Source organism: Poecilia reticulata, chromosome 2, assembly GCF_904066995.2.
Source record: "Poecilia reticulata chromosome 2, P_reticulata-male-v2, whole genome shotgun sequence".
NCBI classification, from domain to species: domain Eukaryota; kingdom Metazoa; phylum Chordata; class Actinopteri; order Cyprinodontiformes; family Poeciliidae; genus Poecilia; species Poecilia reticulata.
Window position 1 is genome coordinate 1,906,389 of NC_088831.1, and position 25,465 is coordinate 1,931,853.

At 40.8% G+C, this 25,465-nt stretch overlaps 1 protein-coding gene across 11 annotated transcripts in view; it reads left to right on the plus strand.

The window, feature by feature from the left end:
* filip1l (filamin A interacting protein 1-like) overlaps positions 1–25,465 on the plus strand; it is a 163,956-nt gene that overhangs the window by 55,291 nt on the left and 83,200 nt on the right. Inside the window, exons 1-4 of one of the 11 annotated variants that reach the window (XM_081614655.1) lie at positions 294–3,560; positions 3,700–3,726; positions 3,828–3,912; positions 4,021–4,146. The exons of 6 other annotated variants lie outside the window; for them this stretch is intronic. In XM_081614655.1, the coding sequence (XP_081470781.1) occupies positions 4,021–4,146 (126 nt within the window). In that variant the 5' untranslated portion in view covers positions 294–3,560; positions 3,700–3,726; positions 3,828–3,912. Of the gene's footprint in view, positions 1–293; positions 3,561–3,699; positions 3,727–3,818; positions 3,913–4,020; positions 4,147–4,379; positions 4,528–4,654; positions 4,817–25,465 lie in introns of those variants that run through there. 4 more of the 11 variants (XM_008430870.3, XM_081614663.1, XM_081614659.1 and 1 more) reach the window with 4 other exon arrangements.

A 25,465-nucleotide genomic window follows, 5' to 3' on the forward strand; every position in this document is an offset into this window, starting at 1 on the left:
TGTTTTCCGCCGGGACATTGCTTAATATCAAAACGATACTGAAAAAGTAACTGCGTGAAATAGTACGTTTTCCACCATTTCACACAACGCAGGGCCATTTTTGTTCATGTTGGGTTTAGCAGTAGCACTCGTTAGTGTACTAACGTTAGTGTACTAACGTTAGTGTACTAACGTTAGTACACTAACGTTAGTGTGTACTAACGTTAGTGTACTAACACTAGTGTACTAACGTTAGTGTACTAACGTTAGTACACTAACGTTAGTGTACTAACGAGTGCTACTGCTAAACCCAACATGAACAAAAATGGCCCTGCGTTGTGTGAAATGGTGGAAAACGTACTATTTCACGCAGTTACTTTTTCAGTATCGTTTTGATATTAAGTAATGTCCCGGCGGAAAACAACAGATGAAACCGCGGCGGTCCAACAAGGCCGAACTCACGGTAAGAAAGCTTTTATGAATAGCCACCCAAGTGAATTTTTTTTAACATACTTTAGTATGTTAAAAAAAAAATTACGGCCCGCGGTCCGTATCCGGCCCGCCTCCACATTTGGTCCAGCCCCCTGAACAATACCAGAGAGTATTCAGATTTTTTTTCATTTACCATTTTTTCCGGACTATAAACCGTTTATATGTGGATTTTTCTTCAACTAACAGGGGGCTCTTTAGCAGGAAGTGAATCATTGGAAGTCTCGTTTACTTGCGCGCCAAAACTGACATAGACATCAATACGTAGACCCCTCATGGAGCGCTGAGTCATACGTAAAAGCATCCGCCATCTTCTATGTGGCAGCAGGGCGATCGGAACTCCTTAAGTTCTGTGCTGTGTGTTTCAACCGTTTTATGAAACAAACTGGATTCATTAGGATTATCTTCCCCAGGTAAGGATGAAAGATCAGAATTACTTGACTTCGCAGCCAGAAATTCGCTTCTAAACAACCAGAAAATATTTTCTATATAGCTAAATTGGCCTGAAATAACCACTGATTGTTAGCGTAACAGCTAACGTTTTCATACTGTTTTCTAATGAGAGAGAGCTGATGAAAAACCGCTGTTAGAGGAGAAATTAATTAAAGACTAGGGGATTTAGTGAGGAAAGATCAGTCAGGATCAGAGCTGGAGCTGCTGGTCTTCAGTCTGTTTCACAGCTCAGCTTCACCATGTCGGTATTTAGCTATAAAGATGCTACAAGTTTATGCTACGAGCCCAACATGCTGAAAATGTATTCTTCTGAATGTGTAGAAAACATACGAAACGTATAATGTATTTTCTATTACACTTTTGGATAATTTCTCTTTTATTCTTGGCTTTAGCCTGGGAACCAGGACGTCTCAGAAGTCATTGGAGTTCTCCCAGTGTGACCAGCAGACTGAAGCCCTGCCTGTGACCACTGTATAATAAATAAATGTTTTATTCTTTCACTTTTTGTGTATTTTTAAATATCTCAATCTGACATATTAATGTATAAATGTAGCTTATGTAATGAAATAAAAATAATTTACTCTGTTAGAATTATTTTCACTTTGCTGTCAATAGCAGAGTTGACATACTGTAATAAATATTTATTCTCTGGAAGAAAGTAAGAAAAATATGTAGTTTAATGTCTGACAATGATTGATTTATAAATCAAAAGTAATTTCTCAATAACGTATAAAAATACAGGAAAATTATTTGTTTCTTGTCTTGAAATGTTAAATGTAGATTAAGTTATGGAATTATGTAAATATATTCTGTAATAAAACACTGTAAAAGTGTGTGTTAATCAGTTTCAATATAAAAATGATCAGAATCATTTCTATCAAATAAAACATTGTGCTCTTTATTCAGAAATGCCCCAAAACAATTAAATAATCACATCAAAAGTTAGAAACGCTCCATTTAGTGATTTCTTTGATTGCCAAATATATTAATGTGTGTGAGAAAATGTGTCAATGGCAGGTATTAATTTAAAATACTACTTTGTAGAACGGCACTTTATAAAGTTCGGTCCATTCACTTGTATTAGCTTACTGGCACATATTCCACATTCAATATGGCGGACGCTGTTACGTATTGCAGCAACGGGCCGGCCCGCTCCATGAGGCGTCGACGTATTAATGTCTATGAACACTGAGCCCACAAGCAGCAAAATGAGTCAGAAACAGATCAGATGTCTTTGGAAAGTTTCTTTGCAAAGGGGAAAAGGCCCAGAGAAGAGACAGACAGGAGAATGGATTTATCCCGGACCGGTACACTCTTAGAAATGGCTGTAAATTTACGGTGGAATTCCAGCAGTAAGATACTGTTATTCCAAAATACGGTAGGATATTGTCAATTTGATGTCTTCTTTTGTCACAATCAAGACTGACGACTGGCGGTAAACTACCGCAAAATAATTGTACAATACAGTTATTTTCTTAGGCACGACATTTTACTTGTATTTGCATCTTAGAGAACCAGCAGTTAAAGACAATATTAAACGGAAAGAAAAAAATACTTTCCATAACAACTCTTTTACAGAATGAATCGAAATCTACAGAGCATAATAAAAAATGTTAGATTACCAGTGTTGGTGTTGTATGTTAAAAATACAATGTTAATTACACTTGTTTAGTCAAATTCAAAGATAGGTTTGTCAGTTTCCCTAAAAAGATGGTGGCGTTTGATAACAGAGTTGCTCCCACAATCGCAACGTCTCGTCACGTGTTTGCTTGGAGACAGCAGTATCGCGTCTTGTCTGGAGCTTATAATAACAAGGTAAGTTCCCCAAAACTATTTAAACATGCTCTTTTTGTACTTTCTTTAATGTATTTATGTAATGTTATGGTGATGTATTGTCTCAATGTTTGTAACTCTCTGGTGGACATTATACCAAAATGTATGCTGCGTTTATACTGTTATGTATTCTTGATCTCAATAAAGATTTATATAAAAAAAAAACCAAAAAACAAGGTAAGTTCCATGTTAAGACCACCATGTTTTTGATTTTTATTTATTTATTTTTTTTATGAAATCATTAACTTTATGTTTGCGCGTAAGTTTATTTGTTTGTAAACGTACGACTGTTCAGTACAGGGGTGCTCAAGTCCAGTCCTTGAGAGCTGCTATCCTGCAACTTTCAGAAGCTTCCCTGCTCCAATGAACACACCTGAATCAAATGAAAGGCTGGTTAGCAGGTCTGTTGGAGTAAAGATTCATCGAAAAGTTTCAGGACGGTAGCTCTCGAGGACTGGACGTAAGCACCCTTGGTTTATTATTTTTGTTAGCAGCTAAAGCTAGCCAAGCAAGTATAGCACGGGGTGTCGGGTGGTTAAACGAACATTAAAACTGTCAGAAAAGCAGTTTGAGTTAACATTTAGCTGTGGAGTCGTTTTCTTGAGGTTTTCGGCTATAGACGGCATAATGGGGAGAGTGGCTGTGCTGGACCGGTGGTTTATGGGATCAAAGCTCAGCCAAAATGTTTTTGTCTCTAAAAAATAATAAATAATGACATATTGGCTGCCTCTTTTTTTTCTTCATTAGTACGTCATGTTGGTGACTGAAAGCCTGTTATGATGACTTCAACACCTTTCTTCTGACAGGTTGGCAGAAGAAATCCTCTCCAGAATGTTTCTATAAGCTGACTAATTTCTATAATGCCTAATGTCTGAGTTGTGTTCATGGTAATTATTTCTGACATTTTTATGCTTTATGTTGTGGGTGGTGAAAAATGCTCTCCAGGGTAAACCCGGTGGACAAAGTATTTTGGTGGGTCTGGTTAGTTTTGCTCACTTCTCTTTAAAATGTTTATTTATTATCCTAATGTGTCTGCTATTTATCCTGTTGTTCTTCCGGGGTGGGAAAACCAGGCATTCTTCCGTTGGTTCATGTGCTTCGTCCTACATCCAAAGGCCACAAGAATCCAAAACAGCTCATGTTTTCAGATATGTGCAGGTATGTGGTTATTCTAATGATCATATTTCTTTGTAGAAGCACTTTCTCATTGGCTTTGTTTGCTATCTGAATGTTTTTATTATTCGTCTTCTTATCATTATGTCTAAGATGCAAGCCAGTGTTGAAGCCTTCCTCATTGCCGTGGAACCAGGACAGCCCTTCCTCCTGCATGTTGGTGAAAACAAGAGCAGCACCAAAGACACTTCACCATCAGTGATCAAAAGATCATCCAAGGTAGCTTTTAATGAACTTTGAAAGCACACTTCACCTTCAGTGCAAATTCCTCTACAACTTCTGTATATTAATCCAGCCTACAGTTTTCAACATTGATGTGACTTGCATGACAATTGAGGAGTTAAAATCCTTGCTTTTACTTTACCTGGCAGAGTGGACACTCTTTATTATGATGATCATTTAAATACGTACTTTATCAATGAGAGGATTTGTTTTATGTTCTTCCAATTAAGGACTTGGTTTATTACAGTCCCTGTGGCAAGCAGTTTCTGCATGGTCAGCATTGAAGGCCATATTGTCTTTGAGAGGGTCCAGCCAACATTCCAGACAGGACAGTGTTGTCCATCTTCTACATCTTCTCCCTTCTAACATTTGACAAAGGTGGTGATGTTTTCTCTTTACATAATTAAAAACAGCTTTATTTATATATTGTACCAGCTGTATTCAGAATGCCACACAATTTATATACGAAATCAGGAATTTTCCCATCTTGATTTTCGTTTTTTAGTCGCTTCATTGGGATTAACCCAGGAAGGGGGACAAAAGCCGGTCATGGGAAGATGGTATCCAAAAAGACAGGAAAGACCATTCAAAAGAAAAAGTGACTGTCAATGTTCAGGTTTCCACCCTCATCAAAAACCTGATGGACTTTGAGTGGCATCTCATTCAGGTTAGTTTTCCTTTTCTTTTCTTTGAAATATTTTTGTTTCCATATTATTTAGGATCTAAATTGGATTGTCTTTTTCCATGTTGGACGGTGCCTTCATCTGCATCTAATAAAGTAAGTGCCACTTGGACTCTTGAAAACCAATTGGGACTTGGTTTTCAAGAGTCCACATTTTAAAACCCTGTTAATACTAGAATTCACATTATTTCAGCCATGTTGAATTTTAGATTTTGGAAGTCCTTTTTCATTGATGAGCTTAGTGATACCCAAAGTATGGATATTTCTTTAAGAACTGTGTTTTTATGTTCATAAGATTGTATAAATTAATGAGTTAAACCCAGTTTACGTCACTGTAAACTGAAAGTCTTAAATTTTTATTCCTGTGTTAGTGAAACTATATATTGACTTTGAAGGCCTATTTTTTTACCAGCACTCTGAGGAATGGTTTTGTGTTATTCATTTTGAATGTTTGAATATACTGGAAATATATGTGGTTTGAGGCATAATGGTACCTTTAAATAAAAAATTCTGTTCTGACGGTTACTTATCGCATCCTCTTTTGTGTTATGTGAAGTTCTGGTTAATGCAGATTATGCATTTTAGAACAGCACCAATTATAGCACTTCTAAGAAGTTAACTCTGGGTTGGGTATTAATGTTCTATGGTAAAACTAATACTGTACTTTAAAAAGTAGCATTACAGTTTTCTTGGCAGTAGCTTACTCATAAAGTTAATGCAGTAGTAAAACTAAATTCACAGTAAAAGTACTGGAACGCCAGTATTTGAAGGTATATTTACTTCCATCACTGTATTTTACGGTGACCAACAGGTACAAACACCCAGCAAAGACGAGAAAAACACATGCAACAAAAAAGAGATGCAAAGAAAAAATGCTGAAAACAGAAGTGATCCAGACCACTAGGTGGATTCGAACAAAGAACAGCTGTGTCCAAAGTCAGGTTTTGCATCTTTGGGTCCTCAACGATTGGAAGAGAAGCTGTAGCTTTTAGCTAGCTGCTTAGCCTCTACCGTGGCGTTATGTTGCTTAGCAACCGTGACAACGTGTATCACACAGCGGCGAAGGAAAAAAAATGGGCTCGGAGTATGTTTTTTTTTTCTTCTCCTGATTTCTCTATTACTCTTCACCTTTTGTAATAAAGGCTGTTGCATATTTACACAAGGAATGTAAGCAAAGTATCCCTTTTCAAATACTCTCCAAATCTCAGGTAAGACTATACAGTTTAATCAAACTATTGTGTTTTTAGGCTTAACTTTAATCAGTCAAACCGATTTGCTCAGCAATAAATGAAATATTTTGGTGAAACAAAATATTACAACTAGATGTTACCTGACTTATTATCTGTGTTTAACTAACTGTCATTTGGGAAAGCCTAAATGAGTCAGGTTTTCTCCCATGGTATGCTAAACCTGGACCAGCTGGCAGCAGGCGAGGGGAGCTGGGTGTTAATACAGCGGGAGCAGACATTTCCGAAAACGTCAGACAAATATTGCAATTAGGTGAGGCACTGATGAACCGAGCAGAAATGTGAGATTTATACATCTACATTCTCACCTACAAACATTGTTTAAATCATGTTGTGTCACGGCTGCTAAGCAACATAACGCCAAGGTGGAGGCTAGGCAGCTAGCTGAAGGCTATAGCTTCTCTGCAGTGGTCTCTGCCTTCGCAGGATCTCTCTTCCATAGATCGGACCGTTTCTCAAGCCCATGAAAGAATAAGCTTGAAAGGATGCAGACCCTGAATTCGGACACAAAGCTCTAGTGGTATGGAACACTTATTTTTATATATTTTTTTGCATCTCTTTTTTTGTTTGTGTCTGTTGTATTTGTTTTTCTCGTGTTTGCTGCACGTTTGCACCTGTCGGCCACTGTAGTAGTTCAACGGTTCTGTATTTTAGTTCTGCTGGGGTCCATTGGTTATGTGTATTTGTTATAAGTTTGTCTTTGCTGGGTGTTTGTACCTGTTGGTCACCGTAAAATACAGTGGTGGAAGTAAATATACCTTCAAATACTGGCGTTCCAGTACTTTTACTGTGAATTTAGTTTTACTACTGCATTAACTTTATGAGTAAGCTACTGCCAAGAAAACTGTAATGCTACTTTTTAAAGTACAGTCTTAGTTTTACCATAGAACATTAATACCTAACCCAGTGTAAGCTTCTTAGAAGTGCTATAATTGGTGCTGTTCTAAAATGCATAATCTGCATTAACCAGAACTTCACATAACACAAAAGAGGATGCGATAAGTAACCGTCAGAACAGAATTTTTTATTTAAAGGTACCATTATGCCTCAAACCACATATATTTCCAGTATATTCAAACATTCAAAATGAATAACACAAAACCATTCCTCAGAGTACTGGTAAAAAAAAGGCCTTCAAAGTCAATATATAGTTTCACAAACACTGGAATAAAAATTGAAGACTTTCAGTTTACAATGACATAAACTGGCTTTAACTTTCTACAATCTTATAAACATAAAAACACCGTTCTTAAAGAAATGTCCTTGCTTTGGGTATCACTAAGCAAATCAATGAAAAAGGACTTCCAAAATCTAAAATTCAATATGGCAGAAATCAGGGACTGATCTAGAAAAATATTTATGGGGTGGTAAGAGGGTGGCAGGGATTTTTTCAGTATGTGTGTGTGTGTGTTCTTGTGTGTGTATATATATATATATATATATATATATATATATATATATATATATATATAAATGGTAATGGCGAACCAACCAGACATTGTGGTGGTGGAACAACAGAGGATAGCCGTTGTGGTGGATGTAGCAATACCAAGTGACTACAATATCAGAAAAAAGGAGCACGAGAAACTGGAGAAATACCAGGGCCTCAGGAACTGGAAAAGGCCTGGAAGATGAAGACCACAGTGGTGTCTGTGGTCATCGGGGCCCTCGGGGCAGTCACCCCTAAACTAGAGCAGTGGCTAAAACAGATCCCAGAAACAACATCAGACATCTCAGTCCAGAAATGTGCAGTACTATGCACAGCCAAGATGCTGCGTAGAACACTAAAGCTCCCAGGCCTCTGGTAGAGGACCCGAGCTCAGAGGATGAAACAGACCACCCACGGAGGGTGAGAAGGGAATTTTTAATATATATATATGTATATATATATATATATATATATATATATATATATATATATATATATATATATATATATACACATATAAATTGAAAAATAGAACGTCTCATTCTCACGTTTAGCTTACACAGACCTAACATTGGATTTAATTTACTTGATTTACTTGTTGCAAAATGTTTTAACTTGCATGTAGCACTGAAGATTAAATATAATTTCTTAATATAGTATAGTAAATTATTTTTATGTCTTTCATACTCGTGCTAATTGATATGTATTACTGGATTGGACAGCGCCTATTAGTCGCTATGTGATTCATTGAGTTATGTCCAGAAAACCATTTTATCCCAATGCAGGACGAGCAGAAATCTGTCACAAAAATATTTGTAGCGCCATCATTTGTTATCAGATATAGCCTATCTATTAAATCAGCTGATCAACCACTGCTGTGCTCAGGCGAAAACTTATTAATAATGACAATATAGACATCAAGTCTGACGGCATAAACAGACCTGAATGTTCTGTTTTGGTGTTTTTGCTCCTTTTTTGTGTGGCAATGTTTGTTTTTTGGTGTTGTTTCCCCTGGTCGGTAATCTCTGCTCTATCTGCTCATTGAGCTGTTGTCTGTCGGTTGCCATGGCAACGGGTCGTGTAAAGCTGACACAGAGCAAGAAAAGGCAGAATAGAAGTGGTGTTTGGTTCTTCACTTGTTTATCAGCTTTATTGTACCTTTATTGTGGAACACTGTCTGCAGTTGCTGCAATTCCTAAAAGTTAAACAAGTGACAAAAACTGAACTTATCATCAAACTATGGTGATAGGTATTTTCCTAGAACCTACATAAAAGAACCACAGACAACGTATATGAATTTTATGACAAACTTTGCAAAGGAGAACAAACTCTATCAATTGCTCCTCCGAGCTGTTCATAGAGCGTTCTGAAAATCTTTGGGTAAAGCTTGTCTTTTATTTTCAAACTTCAAAGAGGGAGGATAGGCAAGATAGACAGCAGAGAAAAAACAGCAAAGGTCGTAAAACATTTTACCTAAACACAGCAAAGGTCGTAAAACAATTTACCTAAACAACTAGCAACCCAGTTCCAGATGCGATATCTGATTTACGGCCTGAGCCCGGTTCAAATCTTGGTCAAACTGTTTCACCTGAAGATGAACAGGCAGCTGTGACCCCCCAGGTCAGTTAATACACACACTAAAGAAGAGAACATTTTAATCTGCTCTAACATTAGACTGAATATGAACTAAAGTAACAACAAAATGATAATACCAAAAAATCTCTAACATTCCCCCTTTTTATGATTTTATCACGTGTGTAAACCCTATTCTAAAGCCAAGCATAGAAAAGAAAAGAAATAAAATAGAACCAATAAATGCAAGGATTTTTTTTTTTTTTTTTCCCTAGCTAAACATAAAAATGACACAATGACTAAATTAATATAATGAATAAATGAAATGGACAAAAACAAAGAAAGAAACAGCAAAAATCAAATGCAGTTTTCTCATCTCTAACACCACTTGTTTTCACATTTTCGGTGTAGGAATCATTCAGCAAATGAATTAATCTGTTATTGATTACAGAACATCATCATTGTTCAGAAATCGTCAGAACCTCGAAACAAGTCATCTCATTTGTCTCATAGGATGCCTTTGCTAGCTGATAACTGACAACAGTTGTGTTAATTGTTTTAAACAACATACTTCGTAGGCAAGGAATAATGCAACCCGTAAAAAGACAGAACAGAACCAAAACAATCAGAATAGGTGTCACGAGCTTAACAATAAAGTCCACCATGGACCAGACGTGAGCCATGAAAACAAATCAAAAAGGATGAGCCGCGTGTTCCACTCTCCACATATTTTTTAAGATCCTCCAGCTCATATAGAGCATCAGAAATAGTTCCTCCAGTGCCTGTTTCATCCGGCACAAAAGTGCAGCACGTTGGGCCAATAATTTTGCAGACCCCTCCCTGAGGGCAGTGAGGAAATCCAGAACAACACGATTTTGCATGACCATGTTTCTCAGTTCAGTCAGCTCCTTCGCGGTGCCATGCCAGCTGGTATGTGATGTTGATTAGTCGCAGTAATCCGTACCTGTTTATCTCTACGTGGTCCCGAATCTCACCTACTCCAACCCACGGAAACAAACCTTGCATGAATTTTTCTCCGCCGTTCCAAATCCTGAATTCCCATGGAACTCCAGTGTGTGTAGTTAGGCCTCCCCATTTTTGACCTCTGACATAACTGTTCGTTTGGAGCGGGTACGTGGATCATCTTGTGCTTCCTGATGAACGCAATCGGTTGATTAACGGAACCACAGCACACAGTCCTCCCCAATTTTTTGGTAAAAACATGTATGCTTCATTCCACATATGAAGTACCAATCTGCCAACATACGTGAACCATAGTCTCCTGGCACTATGGCACTGCACAGCGTTGTTCCTGTTTCCTCTTTGTCTTATGCGTGATGTTGAAACTCCTCTCCTGAAGCAAGTTGTCACAGTCTGGGTGTCCTTCCAGACTTTGCAGTGTGGAGTCATCCTTTGACCCCTGCAGGCTGTGCAGTCGATGAAATCCTGTGTCGTTCGCAGTAGGTGTAAACTCTGTTACACAAGTTCCAGGGCAACGTCCCTAGAATAACATGTCCATTATTGTAGACACAGTTCCCCAGAGATCCTGGTTTAGCTCCTGCTAATGAAATGATCTCTGGTATCTTCCATACAGTTTGTTGAGATGATGCAAAAGGAAGTACATCGTCTGCGAGTGGAACAATTTAAAAATCCAAACAGACCTTGCACAGCCTCTCCATTCGGAGGTCAGCTGAATAGTCCTTCTCGCGCGCTCTGTCTCCCCGTAGGGGTGGGACGCCCGTGGTCTGGGTGCTTGAACATAGAGACACATCTGTTTGTTGTCAGTAATGTCACCTGGTCGGAGGCCTGAGTTGTGAATAGAAACCGGCAGCTGCGCACACACGTAGCAGTTCACAGCATGTCCCTACGCGGTTCTATTCAGTTTCCACCACAGGTTGGTGCTGTAGTCGTGTTTGTGGAACTCAGGCTCACGTCCTTCTCCAAACATCAAACATGCTGCAGTCACAGCGCCGTAGAAAATCCATCTGGCATATGGAGTCCCCATTGTTGCTCGGCACAGAGATGTCAGAACCCCCAAACTAAAAGAGTGAGAATCTTAAGCGTTTCTTCACCGGGTTTGAGACGAACCACACTAAAAGTAGCACCCCTTTGCAGCCCGGAGGCAATAAAGCCCACCTTCCTCTCTACTCCGGATTAGGGGTCCAACACTCTCTGCAGCTTACAGTGACTGAGATGAATCCAGCTGGGTCTTTCAGCGATTTTTACAGCTGTTGGTGTGGTCATCAACACCTGGAATGGTCCTTCCCACCGTGGACTTGCCCAGTTCTTCCGTTTGATGACCTTTATGTAGACCCAGTCACCTGGCTTAATGGGAGGTGCCTCCTGTGGAGGAGAAGAGTCAGAAGGCAGTAAATTCGCACTGGACACTTTCTTCAGTTTAAGAGTCCTGATCATATAATCTGCTAATGTTTGTTCTTCATCAGCTTTCTGTAAGTCAGGAGCAAACAGAGGCAGTCTGTAAGCTCTCCCATGAATTATTTCAAAAGGTGTTAGACCATCTGCTGTTGAGGTGATTCTCATATAGAGCTTCACCAAGTCTAAACATTCTGGCCAGGGTCGGCCAGTGTCTGCCATGCACTTTCTTAATCTGCTTTTCACCGTGCCATTTGTTCTTTCCACAAGCCCTGCACTCTGTGGGTGATAGGCACAGTGGTTTTTCAATGTCATTCCCAAGTGAGATGCCATGTTTTGTATCACTTGGTTTACAAAATGTGGTCCATTGTCACTGTAAACAGTCTGTGGGATGCCATGCGTTGGGATAATAGTTTTGCAAATAGCCTTCGCTACTGTCAAAGCATCTGCATACTTTGATGGTACTATTTCAACCCATTTAGAAAAAGCATCTATCATCACCAGACAGTATTTGTATGGCCCACTTTGTGAAAGCTCAATAAAATCCATATACATAGTTTGAAATGGATAAGATGGTTTCGGGAACCTGCCTCGTTTTGGCCTTATGTTTCCCTGTGGGTTATGTTTCACACAGACTGGACATGCAGTACAAAAATTTTTTAGGTAGGAATTTAAACCATACGTTGTGAAATGTTGCTGTATTATGGCTTCCATCCCCCTGTTGACACATGGCAGCGCCCATGCGTCACAATTGCTGCAGCTTTAAATAAAGATTTAGGTAGAACTGGTTTGTCCTTTACTTCAAAAATGCTCTCATCATTAATTTTCGCACCCTTAGTTATCCACATCCTTTTTTCGGCCTGTGGTGCATTGTCCTGCATGTCTTTCAGCACTTTTTTGTCTATCAGTTGTTGTTCTCCTTCAGTCTGTGCTGAGAAAGTTCCTTTCCCATGCTTCCCTGCTGCAGCTTCTTTAGCTATTTTGTCAGCTAGTCTGTTCCCATTTGAAACTTCATCCGTCCTTGTTGTATGAGCCGTGCATTTACATACAGCTAGTTTAGCTGGGAGTTGTATTGCTTGCAAAAGATTTTTAAGTAAAGATGCATGTGTCACTGGTTTCCCAGTTGATGTTGTCATTCCTCTACGCTCCCATTGTTTTGCAAAATAAAACAAAGTAGAGAAAACATACTGGCTATCTGTGTACACCGTCAAATGCATGTCCTCTGCCAGTTCACATGCCCTCGTTAAAGCAATCAATTCTGCTGCCTGTGCAGAATGAGTGCTGGAAATTTTTTCTGCTTCTATTATTTCATTTGGCAAAGCAACAACCGAATAACCTGTCTGATTTTTACCCGTAGGCTCCTTTGAACATGACCCATCAACAAACCAGACCTCTCCCAATGCTAATGGGGTGTCCTGTAGGTCTGGCCTTGGAAGCTGCAAGTGCTCTGTAGCTTCTATGCAGCTGTGTGGCGTTCCATCATCTGGTAATGGAAGCAAAGTAGCTGGATTTAGAATCGTACACCGCTTTATTACAATGTGTGGTTGTGACAAAAGCGTTGCTGTATACGAAAGGTGTCGCGCTGGTGAGAGCAAATTCATTTTGCTCTGCAAAAGTAGAACATCTACCGCGTGTGGAACTAACAGCTCCATCTTGTGAAACAAGACTATGTCAGCCGACATGTGTACAGCTAATGTTGCTGCACAGACTGCTTGGACGCAGTCTGGTAGAGACTGTGCTACTGGATCTAATTTCTTTGAGTAGAAAGCCAACGGCTTTAGCTTATCACCATGGTTTTGTAGTAACACAGACGTCATAAATCCATTCCTGCAATCTACAGTTTGAATAAAAGTTTTTTCATAGTTAGGAAGAATCAAAGTTGTTGCCTGCATTAGTGCTTGTTTTAGTTCAGTGAATCTTTTTTCAGCTTCTGGATTCCAAGCTATTTTATCAGTCATGGCCATTGGGGTGCCATGAATCAAATCCTGTAAAGCCTGAGTTTTCTCAGCATAGTGTGGAATCCAGGCTCTACAGTAATTGCAAAGTCCAAGAAATGACATCATTTGTTTTTTAGTTTCTGGTTTAGGTGCTTCAGAAACAGTCTCCTTTCTCGCTTTCTGTATCTGCTTTCCCTCAGCAGACAGTGTGTGTCCCAAATAATTTACTTCTTCTCTCACCCACTGCAGCTTATCTTTGTTTACTTTGTTCCCTGTCTGACAGAGATGGTGCAGCAGAGCAAGTGAGTCTGTTCTGCAAGCTTCCTCGCTCTCTGATGCTATTAATAGATCATCAACATACACCAAAAGTTGACTTTTGTCTGACATTTGGAAATCAGATAAGCAGGTCATAATTGCCTCACAAAATATGCTTGGACTGTCTGCAAAGCCTTGGGGTAATCTGGTATATGTGTACCCCTGACCTCTGTAGGTAAAAGCAAACCAGAACTGTGAATCTGGGTGAATGGGTACAGAGAAGAATGCGTTGCTGAGGTCAATTACTGTGAAGAATTTATTGCTTGGTTTAAGCGAGTTTAGCAGTGTGTGTGGATCTGGCACATTAGGTGCTCTTGTTTGTACTGCTTCATTTACTGAACGTAAATCCTGAATCATACGCCAGTCTTTTTTATTTGCTTTTTGAACAGGAAAAATAGGTGTGTTACAAGGAGAATCTGAACACTTTTTTATGATTCCTCCTTTTAACAAACCTTCAATTACTGGTTTAATCCCGTTTAGTGCTTCTGGTTTTATAGGGTATTGTTTTACTCTAGGCCTCCAGCTAGATTTTGCTTTAATTTGCACCGGGGGAATTGAACCAAGCAACCCGACATCAGAGGGACCTTTTGTCCACAAGTTTTCTGGAAGTTCAGCTAGTTCAGCTACATCCTTTCCTGTCAAAAATATGTTTGTGTGTCACTCAAACGCGTGGACTTGAGCTGTGCCTGTGACTACTTCACATAGTGATTGTTTCCAGACGTCACAGCTGGGGCTGTAGCTCCAACCGTCTTCACCTTCTTTGAAATCAGCGGCTTCACCAGCCATTTTAGTTCTATTACCCACATCTACCCATGTGATATTATGTGGCTTGAATAATGAAATGTGTGGATTAGCCGGTAACTTATACAGCTCTATTTGGCTAGTCGGAAGGAGCACAGTCACAGCTGCATAAGACCGTCGGTCTGTGAACATTTCGGTCACAGCCAGTGTCACAGGATTTGTTTCTAAAAACTTTTTAACATAATCATCCTGTGGATCATTTAGGATGTTCATTGTTACATGCAACTGATTGTAGTTCATTTCCGTTTCAGGTGAGTCCAACTGTTCACGAGCTTCTCTAAGAAGCTTTCCTGGGACATGAGGATTGTCAGCTGGCTTTAAATCATATGAACAGTAGATTTGTTCATTTTTTTGAACTGTGTACATGTGCTGACTCCATCATTATGTTTTTGTTTAGTATTCCAATGTTACATTGTAAGTGAAAATATAGAGCCTTAGTGACACCTAGTGGACATTGTTCACACACTTAATTTGGTCAGTCGAGCAGAACTTGTCCAGTTGCACGCATGGTGTCATCGATTGTCCGTCAGACACGTTTGTTCCTTGGACACTATTTGTCTGTAAGTTCATTTTATTAATTGTAATTTCAGTATTGTGTTATATTTTATAAGAAAAGTTTGATGTTTCCCAACTAGACTTTATTGCTACATCGTTAGCTAATTGGTGATAATTAAGAACCATCTGTTTGCTGTAGTCTAGTTGTTTTCTGTATATTATCTAATGGACATGTATGTGCTTTGTTACAGTTTTACAAAAATCAACAGTTGAAAATAAAACAACAAAACTATCAAGGACTGGATTATTTTCAACTAAAGTGTTAGCTAGCTGTCTAGCTTTGTAAGTGCACACATCGTGAGGGCAGCATAGTAAAAAGACAACTACGCAGCGGGTTCAAACAAGTCATGAGTCTACGTTCTGGCAAGAGATATACGAAGGACTACGCCAAGGACACCATGGAGCCACCAAATGCGGCAGAGCAAGAAAGAGATGCCAGTCTGCCAGCTGAGAGGAAAACCCCTCTGCAAGTAAGTGATGTTGCATCGCAGTCATCCAAAAAATCATCTCGTTCTTCACAACGGTCAAGCAGGACGTCAGTATCAACTGCTTCGTCAGCAGTTAAGGCACGGGCCAAAGCTAAAGCTGCTCAGGCTCAACTGGCGTATGCGGAAAAGGAAGCTAGCGTGATGAAACAGAGAGCTGACCTTGAAGCCAGTCTCCACATTCTTCAAAGCCAGAGAGTTGCTGCCGCTGCTGAGGCTGAAGCTGCGGCTTATGAAGAGGAGGAGATTGAAAGCGGGGAGAAGCTAAGAGAACTGCACACTCCAGAAAAACCACTCAGTCCTATTGAGCGTACTAGCAACTATATCAAGCAGCATGCAGAGCTATTTCGTGACGCTTTGCCATTGGAAAGAGCTCCTGATTCTAGAGAAGCAGTTGTGAAACATGAAGCAAAATCCACCACACGGCAAGGATACAGATATCCAGACTTGGAGAAAATGGAGTTGAAGCGCGAAAAACCAAGCATGTGGCGTCAACCTCACACATTAGACAGAACTCAGCAGCCTCATCAAGCTGATAGAGGGTTTGAAGCAGAGCCACAAGGAGCACAGGATCTTGCAAAATACTTGATGAGACGTGAGTTTGTCAGTTCTGGTCTTTTAAAATTTGACGACCGCCCTGAACACTATTGGTCATGGAAAGCATCTTTTCGTGGTGCCACGCAGGACTTAAACCTGACACCCAGAGAGGAACTGGACTTGATGGTTAAATGGCTGGGGTTAGATTCATCACAACAAGCGATGAGACTTCGTTCTGTGCACGTTCTTAATCCCACAGCAGGACTCGGCATGGTGTGGCAACGTTTAGAGGAATGCTATGGAATGCCAGAAGTTATAGAAAATGCACTATTCAAAAAAATTGAAAACTTTCCAAAGCTAACAAACAAAGACAATGGCAAGCTACGAGAACTTGGTGACATTCTACTGGAGCTAGAATGTGCAAAGGCAGAAGGATATTTGCCTGGCCTTGCTTATCTGGACACAGCTCGTGGCGTGAATCCCATAGTGGAAAAGATACCTCACAGTTTACAAGAAAAATGGATAACTCGAGCATCCAAGTACAAAGAGGAATATGCAGTGTCATTTCCTCCATTCTCTTTCTTCTCTCAGTTCATCAGAAACCAGGCTAAGGTGAGAAATGATCCTAGCTTTGTGTTTACCACCTCAAGCAGCTACATGTTCTCAAAGTCAGATAAAAAGACCAGGTACAACAGCAGTCTTTCGGTGTCAACACACAAAACAGAAATTCCTTCAAAATCTGCAGATTGCACTATTTCCTCAAAGAAAAAGCTCATAGATCCAGCTCGGGAATGTCCAATTCACAAAAAGCCACATCCACTTCAGAAGTGCAGAACCTTTAGGAACAAACCTATTGGAGAACGCAAAGCTTATCTTAAAGATAACTATATCTGCTACAGGTGTTGCGGATCGACTCAGCACATGGCAAAGGATTGCAAGGCAACCATCAAATGTTTTGAGTGCCAAAGTGAGGCACACGTAACAGCTTTACATCCAAATCCTCTTTCAACTACAACTGAGAGCTGTGAATCGGACAAAGAGGAAAGCGGGGAGCCAGGTGAAGATACACCCATCACAACAAAGTGCACAGAGGTTTGCAATAACCTGAAAGGTTCACGCTCATGTGCTAAGATTTGTTTAGTTCAAGCATACCCTGCAGGAAGACAGGACAAAGCAGTTAAAATGTATGCCGTTCTTGATGAGCAGAGTAACAAATCGCTCGCAAAGACAGAGTTTTTTGACTGGTTTGGAGTTAAAGCCAGCACAGCTCCATACACATTAAAAACCTGTTCTGGAACTACAGAGATGTCCGGCAGAAGAGCTGATAACTTCATTCTCAAGTCTATGGATGGAAAAGTACAGATACCACTTCCTACCTTAATTGAATGTGACATGGTGCCAGATGACAGACTGGAAATACCTTCACCTGAAGCAGCACAACATCACTCTCATCTAAAGTCAATCGCCCATAAGATTCCAGCAGTGGACCCAGAGGCTCCCATCCTACTGCTGCTAGGAAGAGACGTCCTACGAGTCCATAAGGTGAGAGAGCAAATAAATGGACCTCATGACGCTCCATATGCACAGCGACTCGACTTGGGTTGGGTTGTAGTGGGTGATGTTTGTGTGGGAAGTTTTCATGGATCTACAAAGGTCAGTGCTTTTAAGGCTAACGTGCTGCAGACTGGGCGCACATCCTTTCTCAGTCCATGTCCAAATGGTATCCAAGTAAAGGAGAGCTATGGCACCTCACAACAGCATCAGATCCATTCCCTTGTTTGTGGAGACATTATTCAACCTATGTACTCAGAGAATCAGGACCATTCAGTGTTCGAAAGATCCAAGGATGATAATAAACCAGGATTGTCAGTAAACGACAAAGTTTTTCTGAGCATTATGGACAAAGAAGTCTACCAAAATGAGGATCACAGTTGGGTAGCTCCTTTACCATTTCACTCTCCAAGACAGCTTCTTCCAAGTAACCGGAAACATGCAATGAAGCGTCTTGACTCACTCAGGAAAACGTTGGAGAGAAAGCCAGAAATGAAAGAACACTACAAGGAGTTCATCCAGAAAATGCTTGATAAAGACCAAGCTGAACTAGCACCCCCTTTAGAAGAAGATAAGGAACACTGGTATCTTCCAACATTTGGTGTCTATCACCCTAAAAAACCAGGACAGATCAGGGTGGTGTTTGATTCAAGTGCTGCATATGAAGGAGTGTCTTTAAATGATGTACTTCTAAAGGGCCCAGATTTGAACAACACTCTGATAGGAGTTCTTCTGAGGTTTCGAAGAGAACTGGTAGCTGTCACAGCAGATGTACAGCAGATGTTCTACTGTTTTCTTGTCAGAGAAGATCATAGAGATTATCTCCGTTTCCTCTGGTATGAAGATAACAATCTTGACAAGAACATTGCAGAGTACAGAATGAAGGTCCACGTGTTTGGAAACACACCATCACCTGCCGTTGCTATATACTGCATGAGAAGAGCTGCTGAAAAGGGTGAAAATGAACACGGTTCTGATGCAAGACAGTTTGTGGAGAGACAGTTTTATGTTGACGATGGACTAATTTCAGTAACCACACCTGATGAAGCAGTAGACCTCCTGAAAAGGACAAAACAGATGCTTGCAGAATCCAATATAAGACTGCACAAGGTAGCATCAAACAGCAACCAAGTCATGGAAGCATTACCTAAGGAAGACCGAGCAAGTGACCTGAAGGAGCTGGAGCTTGGTGCAGATCCACTCCCTCTCCAGCGCAGCCTTGGACTTTCTTGGAATTTAGAAACTGACAGCTTTACATTTCAGGTTTCAAGCGAACCAAAGCCATTCACTAAGAGAGGCATTCTGTCAACAGTAAATAGTCTTTTCGATCCTTTGGGATTCGTGGCCCCAATAATAATGCAAGGAAAAGCACTTCTGCGTGAACTCTCATCACAACAAGACGAGTGGGATTCTCCACTACCTTCTGAGAAAGAAGCAGAATGGAACGCATGGAAAAACTCTCTGAAAGCCTTGGAGGTTTTACACATCAGGAGGAGTTATTTCTCCATTTCACCCACATCACTGCAAAAGAAAGAGTTATGCATTTTTTCAGATGCATCTACACTCGCGATAGGAGCAGTAGCCTACATAAGAGCAGTTGATGTTGATGGAACATATCATGTTGGCTTTGTCATGGGTAAGTCCAAGCTAGCTCCAAAGCCTGTACACACCATTCCACGCCTTGAACTCTGTGCTGCTGTGTTGGCTGTACAGTTGTACGAGGTGATCCAAGAGGAAATGGATGTTAGTGTGGATGCAGTTACGTTTTTTACAGACAGCAAGATTGTGCTTGGCTACATCCATAATTCTTCAAGAAGATTTTATGTTTATGTTTCCAACAGAGTGACAAGAATCAGACAATCTTCTTGTCCAAACCAGTGGCGTTATGTTTCCACAAATCAGAACCCTGCAGACCACGCTACCCGGTTTGCTGCAGCAGAGTGCTTTCAACAGACCAGCTGGTTTACAGGTCCCAGGTTTTTGACATCAGACTCTGCAGAAAAGCCCCCTGAAACCAACAACTTTAGTCTGGTGGAACCTGAAACAGATGTTGAGATCCGACCCATTGTGACAGTGATGACCACCAACACCTCATCAGGTCAGCTAGGTTCGCATCGATTTGAACGATTCTCAGATTGGACAAGACTCGGCAACACTATCGCCAGACTCATGAGTGTTGTTGTTTCCTTCAAGAAGAACCACGAGGATGCAAAATGTGAAACAGGAAAATGTTTTACAAAAATACTCGGCACAGAGGAGCTCAAAAAGGCGGAAACTCTAATAATTTATGTCATCCAACAAGAGGCTTTCAAAAAGGAACTTAAGAGCCTGGAGAAGGAAGAGACATTTCCTAAACAAAGCCCACTTAAGAAACTTAATCCTGTAAAGGACAGTAAGGATTTACTGAGAGTTGGAGGTCGTATTTCATCTGCAGAGATGTCAAACGAGGAGAAACATCCGCTGATCATTCCCCGAACATGCCACATTGCTACATTACTTGTGAGATTCTTTCATAAGGAGGTGGCTCACCAAGGCCGCCACATAACGGAAGGAGCGATTCGAGCCGCCGGCTATTGGATTATCGGAGCCAAGCGTCTGGTGTCTTCTGTAATCCATAAATGCGTTATCTGCCGAAAGCTACGGGGACATCCACAAAATCAGAAAATGGCAGATCTGCCTACAGACAGACTTGCGCCTGAACCCCCTTTCACAAATGTGGGCCTTGATGTCTTTGGACCATGGACCATCAGTACACGTCGCACGAGAGGAGGAAGTGCTAATAGTAAACGGTGGGCCGTCCTTTTTACTTGTATGTCTACCAGAGCTGTACACATAGAGTTGGTGGAATCCATGTCAACAGATAGCTTTATCAACGCTCTGAGGAGATTTTTCGCTATCCGTGGTCCTGCCAAACTTCTCCGATCTGACAGAGGAACCAACTTTGTGGGTGCATGCAGAGAACTGAACATCAACTCCAAAGATGCAGCAGTTGAGTCCTATCTCCAAAGCAAAGGATGCACATGGATTTTTAACCCTCCGCATTCATCGCACATGGGTGGTTCATGGGAGAGACTTATTGGTGTAGCCAGACGCATTCTGGATGCTATGTTACTCCAATCAGGACACACTCATCTCACACATGAGGTTTTGAGCACTCTCATGGCTGAAGTCATGGCGATCATGAATGCCAGACCTCTGGTGCCTGTGTCTAATGATCCTGAGATGCCAACCATCCTCACTCCAGCTATGCTGCTTACTCAGAAGACAAGCACAGTGTCAGCTCCGTCTGGTGAATTCAAGGTGGGTGTTCTGCAAGGCAAACAATGGAAACATGTCCAGTGTCTTGCAGACACATTTTGGAAGAGATGGAAACAAGAATATTTGTCCACTCTACAAGTGCGCAGGAAATGGACTCAGCAAGAAAAGAATATAAAGGTGGGAGATGTTGTTTTGCTTAAAGACAGCCAAGCCCACAGGAACGACTGGCCCATTGGGATCATTGTGAAAACCCTACCGAGCAGCGACAAGATCGTACGCAAGGTAGAAGTGAAGATAACAAAAGGAGGACATGCCAAGATTTTCCTAAGACCCGTTTCAGAGATTATTGTTCTGCTTTCTGAAGGAATTTGAATGGACAGAGACAGTTTTCTGTTATTACGGTGACAAAATAATATTTTGTCAAGCGGGGAGTGTGCTGACTCCATCATTATGTTTTTGTTTAGTATTCCAATGTTACATTGTAAGTGAAAATATAGAGCCTTAGTGACACCTAGTGGACATTGTTCACACACTTAATTTGGTCAGTCGAGCAGAACTTGTCCAGTTGCACGCATGGTGTCATCGATTGTCCGTCAGACACGTTTGTTCCTTGGACACTATTTGTCTGTAAGTTCATTTTATTAATTGTAATTTCAGTATTGTGTTATATTTTATAAGAAAAGTTTGATGTTTCCCAACTAGACTTTATTGCTACATCGTTAGCTAATTGGTGATAATTAAGAACCATCTGTTTGCTGTAGTCTAGTTGTTTTCTGTATATTATCTAATGGACATGTATGTGCTTTGTTACAGTTTTACAAAAATCAACAGTTGAAAATAAAACAACAAAACTATCAAGGACTGGATTATTTTCAACTAAAGTGTTAGCTAGCTGTCTAGCTTTGTAAGTGCACACATCGTGAGGGCAGCATAGTACATATCAGAATGTTTTAATCTGACAGCTCTCATCCCATCTTGTACAGGGACTACTGCTATTCCTAATTTTGTCATTAGGTCTCTACCTAACAGATTTATTGGACATTTAGGTGACATCACAACAGAAGCTTTTACATTAATTCCTGTCTCAGGGTCTTTAAAAAATGTACTTTTTGACATTTTTTCTCTATGCGTTTGTCCATCGGCAGATTTTACCCAAATAGACTCGTTTGTGGGGTTTACACCTTTTATTTTAGTTTTAAGAACCGTTTTGCATGCACCGGTGTCACATAGAAATTCAACTTCTTCCCCACAAACATTCAGTGTGATGTAAGGTTTTTCTTTTAATGCATTTAACATATCCCAAGCTGCACATATGTCCACCATTACACCAATTTGATCTGGTGGTGTGTTTTGTTTGGGTGTGGCAGAATCTAGTCATACTGAGGAGTTAGGCTTTTGTTTTTTCTCCCATCTGCTACTTCTATAGTCCTTTACGTTCTTTGCTTTGCAATCTTTTGCCCAATGGTTTGACTTGCCACAACGCCAGCAGACATCTTCGTCTTGTGTGGTGTGATTTATGGGTCGCTGCTCAGGGTGACCTCTCCTGCCTTTGTTTCTCCCTCGGCCTCTCGAGGGGCCACGGAAAAAGGCAGAGGTTTCTATTTCTCCAAAATCCTCCAGATGAAAAACATCTGACCCTGTTTTTGGTTTTTTTACTACTTTTTCTGCATGACGTGCCCATGTCATCAGTTGTGGGACTGAGGCAGCAATATATTCGACCAGGTGTTTTCTAATCCAGCCCTCAATTTCAGGGCGGAAACTTGACATTAAAGCGTTTTTCAGTTGTTGTTGATATACGCTGTCGGGCCCTTCATCATAGGTAATCCCACTGTGAACTTTGAACTCTTTTTCAAACCGCAGACGAAAGTCGTCTACGTCCTCTCCAGTTTTTTGTCTTATCCCCGCTAAGTGATTGTAGTTTGCCTTTTTACGGAAAACTGTTCTAACTCTTTCACATACTGGATCCCACTGTGCTTTGTATTCGTTACTCAGCTCTGGGTTTTCTCCATCAGGGTATAGTATTGGGCCTATTCTATTTTTTCCCGTATAGTTTCCCCTTACTTTTGCCCAGTCTTTTCCTAGCGAGGTCATGGCTGCTGCCCCCGCTTCAACTCCGTTCAGTCTATAAGAATGAATTAATCCAGTCATGTCCTCTATCCATTTATTGGGATCCTCTGCTGCAGGTGTTATTCCTTCCACAGCTTTCCGGACTTCCTCTAAATTCCAGGGTCTAAAAACATATGTATGTGGTGAATCATCCGCACCAGCATTAGGGTTTGGTACCTGTATCATGGGGTACTCTTCAACATGTCCCCCGTGGAAATCAGGACTATATTGGATCTTCTTTTTAGGATTTAACCTTAAATTGTAATGTGGCTGTTCAATTGGCATATGTTCTGTTTGACTTCTGTCTCCCGCATACGGGGGTGGATCTAAACCTTCCAGTGAGGGATACAGACTACTTTGGGGCTCCTTACTGCCAGTAGCGGGCGCGTCCGGAAGACTGTCTGCCGGGGCTGTTGCTACTGGGACAGAGGCAGACGAACTTGCTTCAGCGGTTGGGGGAGGAGCAGTCGGCCGTACCTGCTCTCCCTGCCCCGCTGGAGCATTCCGTCTGGATAGCACCATTTCATTGTCTTCTGGTCTTACAAATAAGTTATTTGATTCTACAAGCTTTTTGTCTTTAATCTTTTTAATTTGTTCTTTCCGGTCTGTGGCTGCTTTTAACCATATTTTAGCACATCTCAACTCATCCTCCTTTTTAATCTTTTTTATCCCCGTTTTTCTTGCTACACTATTCTCCAAAATTCTCACAATTGCTTGCCATTTATCGATTTTTAGCTTTCCGTCTATTTTATATTTCTTTCTCCATTTTTCCATGTGTACAGTGCTACCAGGAAACCTGGACAGCATGTACTTTTCATCTCCATCGGGGCCCTCAATAAGTGAGGAATTACAAGAATGTTTATTTCCCATATTTAAAACACTTGCAATTTCAGCTTGAAAATATTATTTATTTGAATTTATTTAAATTTGGTCCAGGTTCGTTGACTCCTAGGGAGTCCTATGAACTGGAGATCTTTTCAGTGGGCCAGCAATTAAAATACCTTGTTGTGGTATTCCCCGCTTCGACTCTTTCGAGTGGGAGAATCTTGCCTGTTGCATCCACAAGAGGTTTGCTGCTTAATTCCACTGTTTTATATGAGGTAAAATACAAAGCGGTATTTAAACCTCCAACCACTCTCACACTACTCTTTCACGCACACACACACACACATCAAAGTAGCAGCAAACCAGCAATACCAGCACAGTAATGGCAACATTATCTGTTTTTGCCTTGTCAGATAACTCAGCACCAGTGATATTTTACCCATCAAAAAATCAAAACCACACAGCAATGACAAGCTTCCTATCCGCCTGAGGACTTGCCCTTATGGGGTCTCCTCGAACAGAGTTTTAGCAGAGCGACATCATACAAGGATTCTCAAACCACTGAGTTTTAGCAGAGCGACATCATACAAGGATTCTCAAACCACTGAGTTTTAGCAGAGCGACATCATACAAGGATTCTCAAACCACTGAGTTTTAGCAGAGCGACATCATACAAGGATTCTCAAACCACTGAAATAGCCATTTTAAAATTCACCTACGTTTCTGTAGTTTTCGGGTTGTCCAGTCGGATCTCGTCACTCCGCCGTTGGCAGACAAAGTCGGACCTACGTCGCTGGCCCAGCGAAGAATTCTACTTCCTGGGTCTTTCTTTCCAGGTCCAGTTGACTCTGGCCGTGCACGGATTCAGCGCGTCTTCCTCTGCCTGACAGCGGTCGGTATGAGAGATCCCGGGTTTCGGCACCAAAATGATAGGTATTTTCCTAGAACCTACATAAAAGAACCACAGACAACGTATATGAATTTTATGACAAACTTTGCAAAGGAGAACAAACTCTATCAATTGCTCCTCCGAGCTGTTCATAGAGCGTTCTGAAAATCTTTGGGTAAAGCTTGTCTTTTATTTTCAAACTTCAAAGAGGGAGGATAGGCAAGATAGACAGCAGAGAAAAAACAGCAAAGGTCGTAAAACATTTTACCTAAACACAGCAAAGGTCGTAAAACAATTTACCTAAACAACTAGCAACCCAGTTCCAGATGCGATATCTGATTTACGGCCTGAGCCCGGTTCAAATCTTGGTCAAACTGTTTCACCTGAAGATGAACAGGCAGCTGTGACCCCCCAGGTCAGTTAATACACACACTAAAGAAGAGAACATTTTAATCTGCTCTAACATTAGACTGAATATGAACTAAAGTAACAACAAAATGATAATACCAAAAAATCTCTAACATATGGCTCCTACAGCATATTTAAAATAAAACGACTGACCAATATAAGATAAATTTGCCCCTTCTTGCATCTTGACAGAACTAACAGAAACAAAATTGTTTATAGATTTGTATCACAGATAATTGATCAAACATCAGTTTTAAGTCATATTTAAACAGCTGCTCTACTGATGACTTGGTGGGCGGGTTGACCTGTTTTAGTGCCAACGGAACCAAAACACACCGAACTGCGC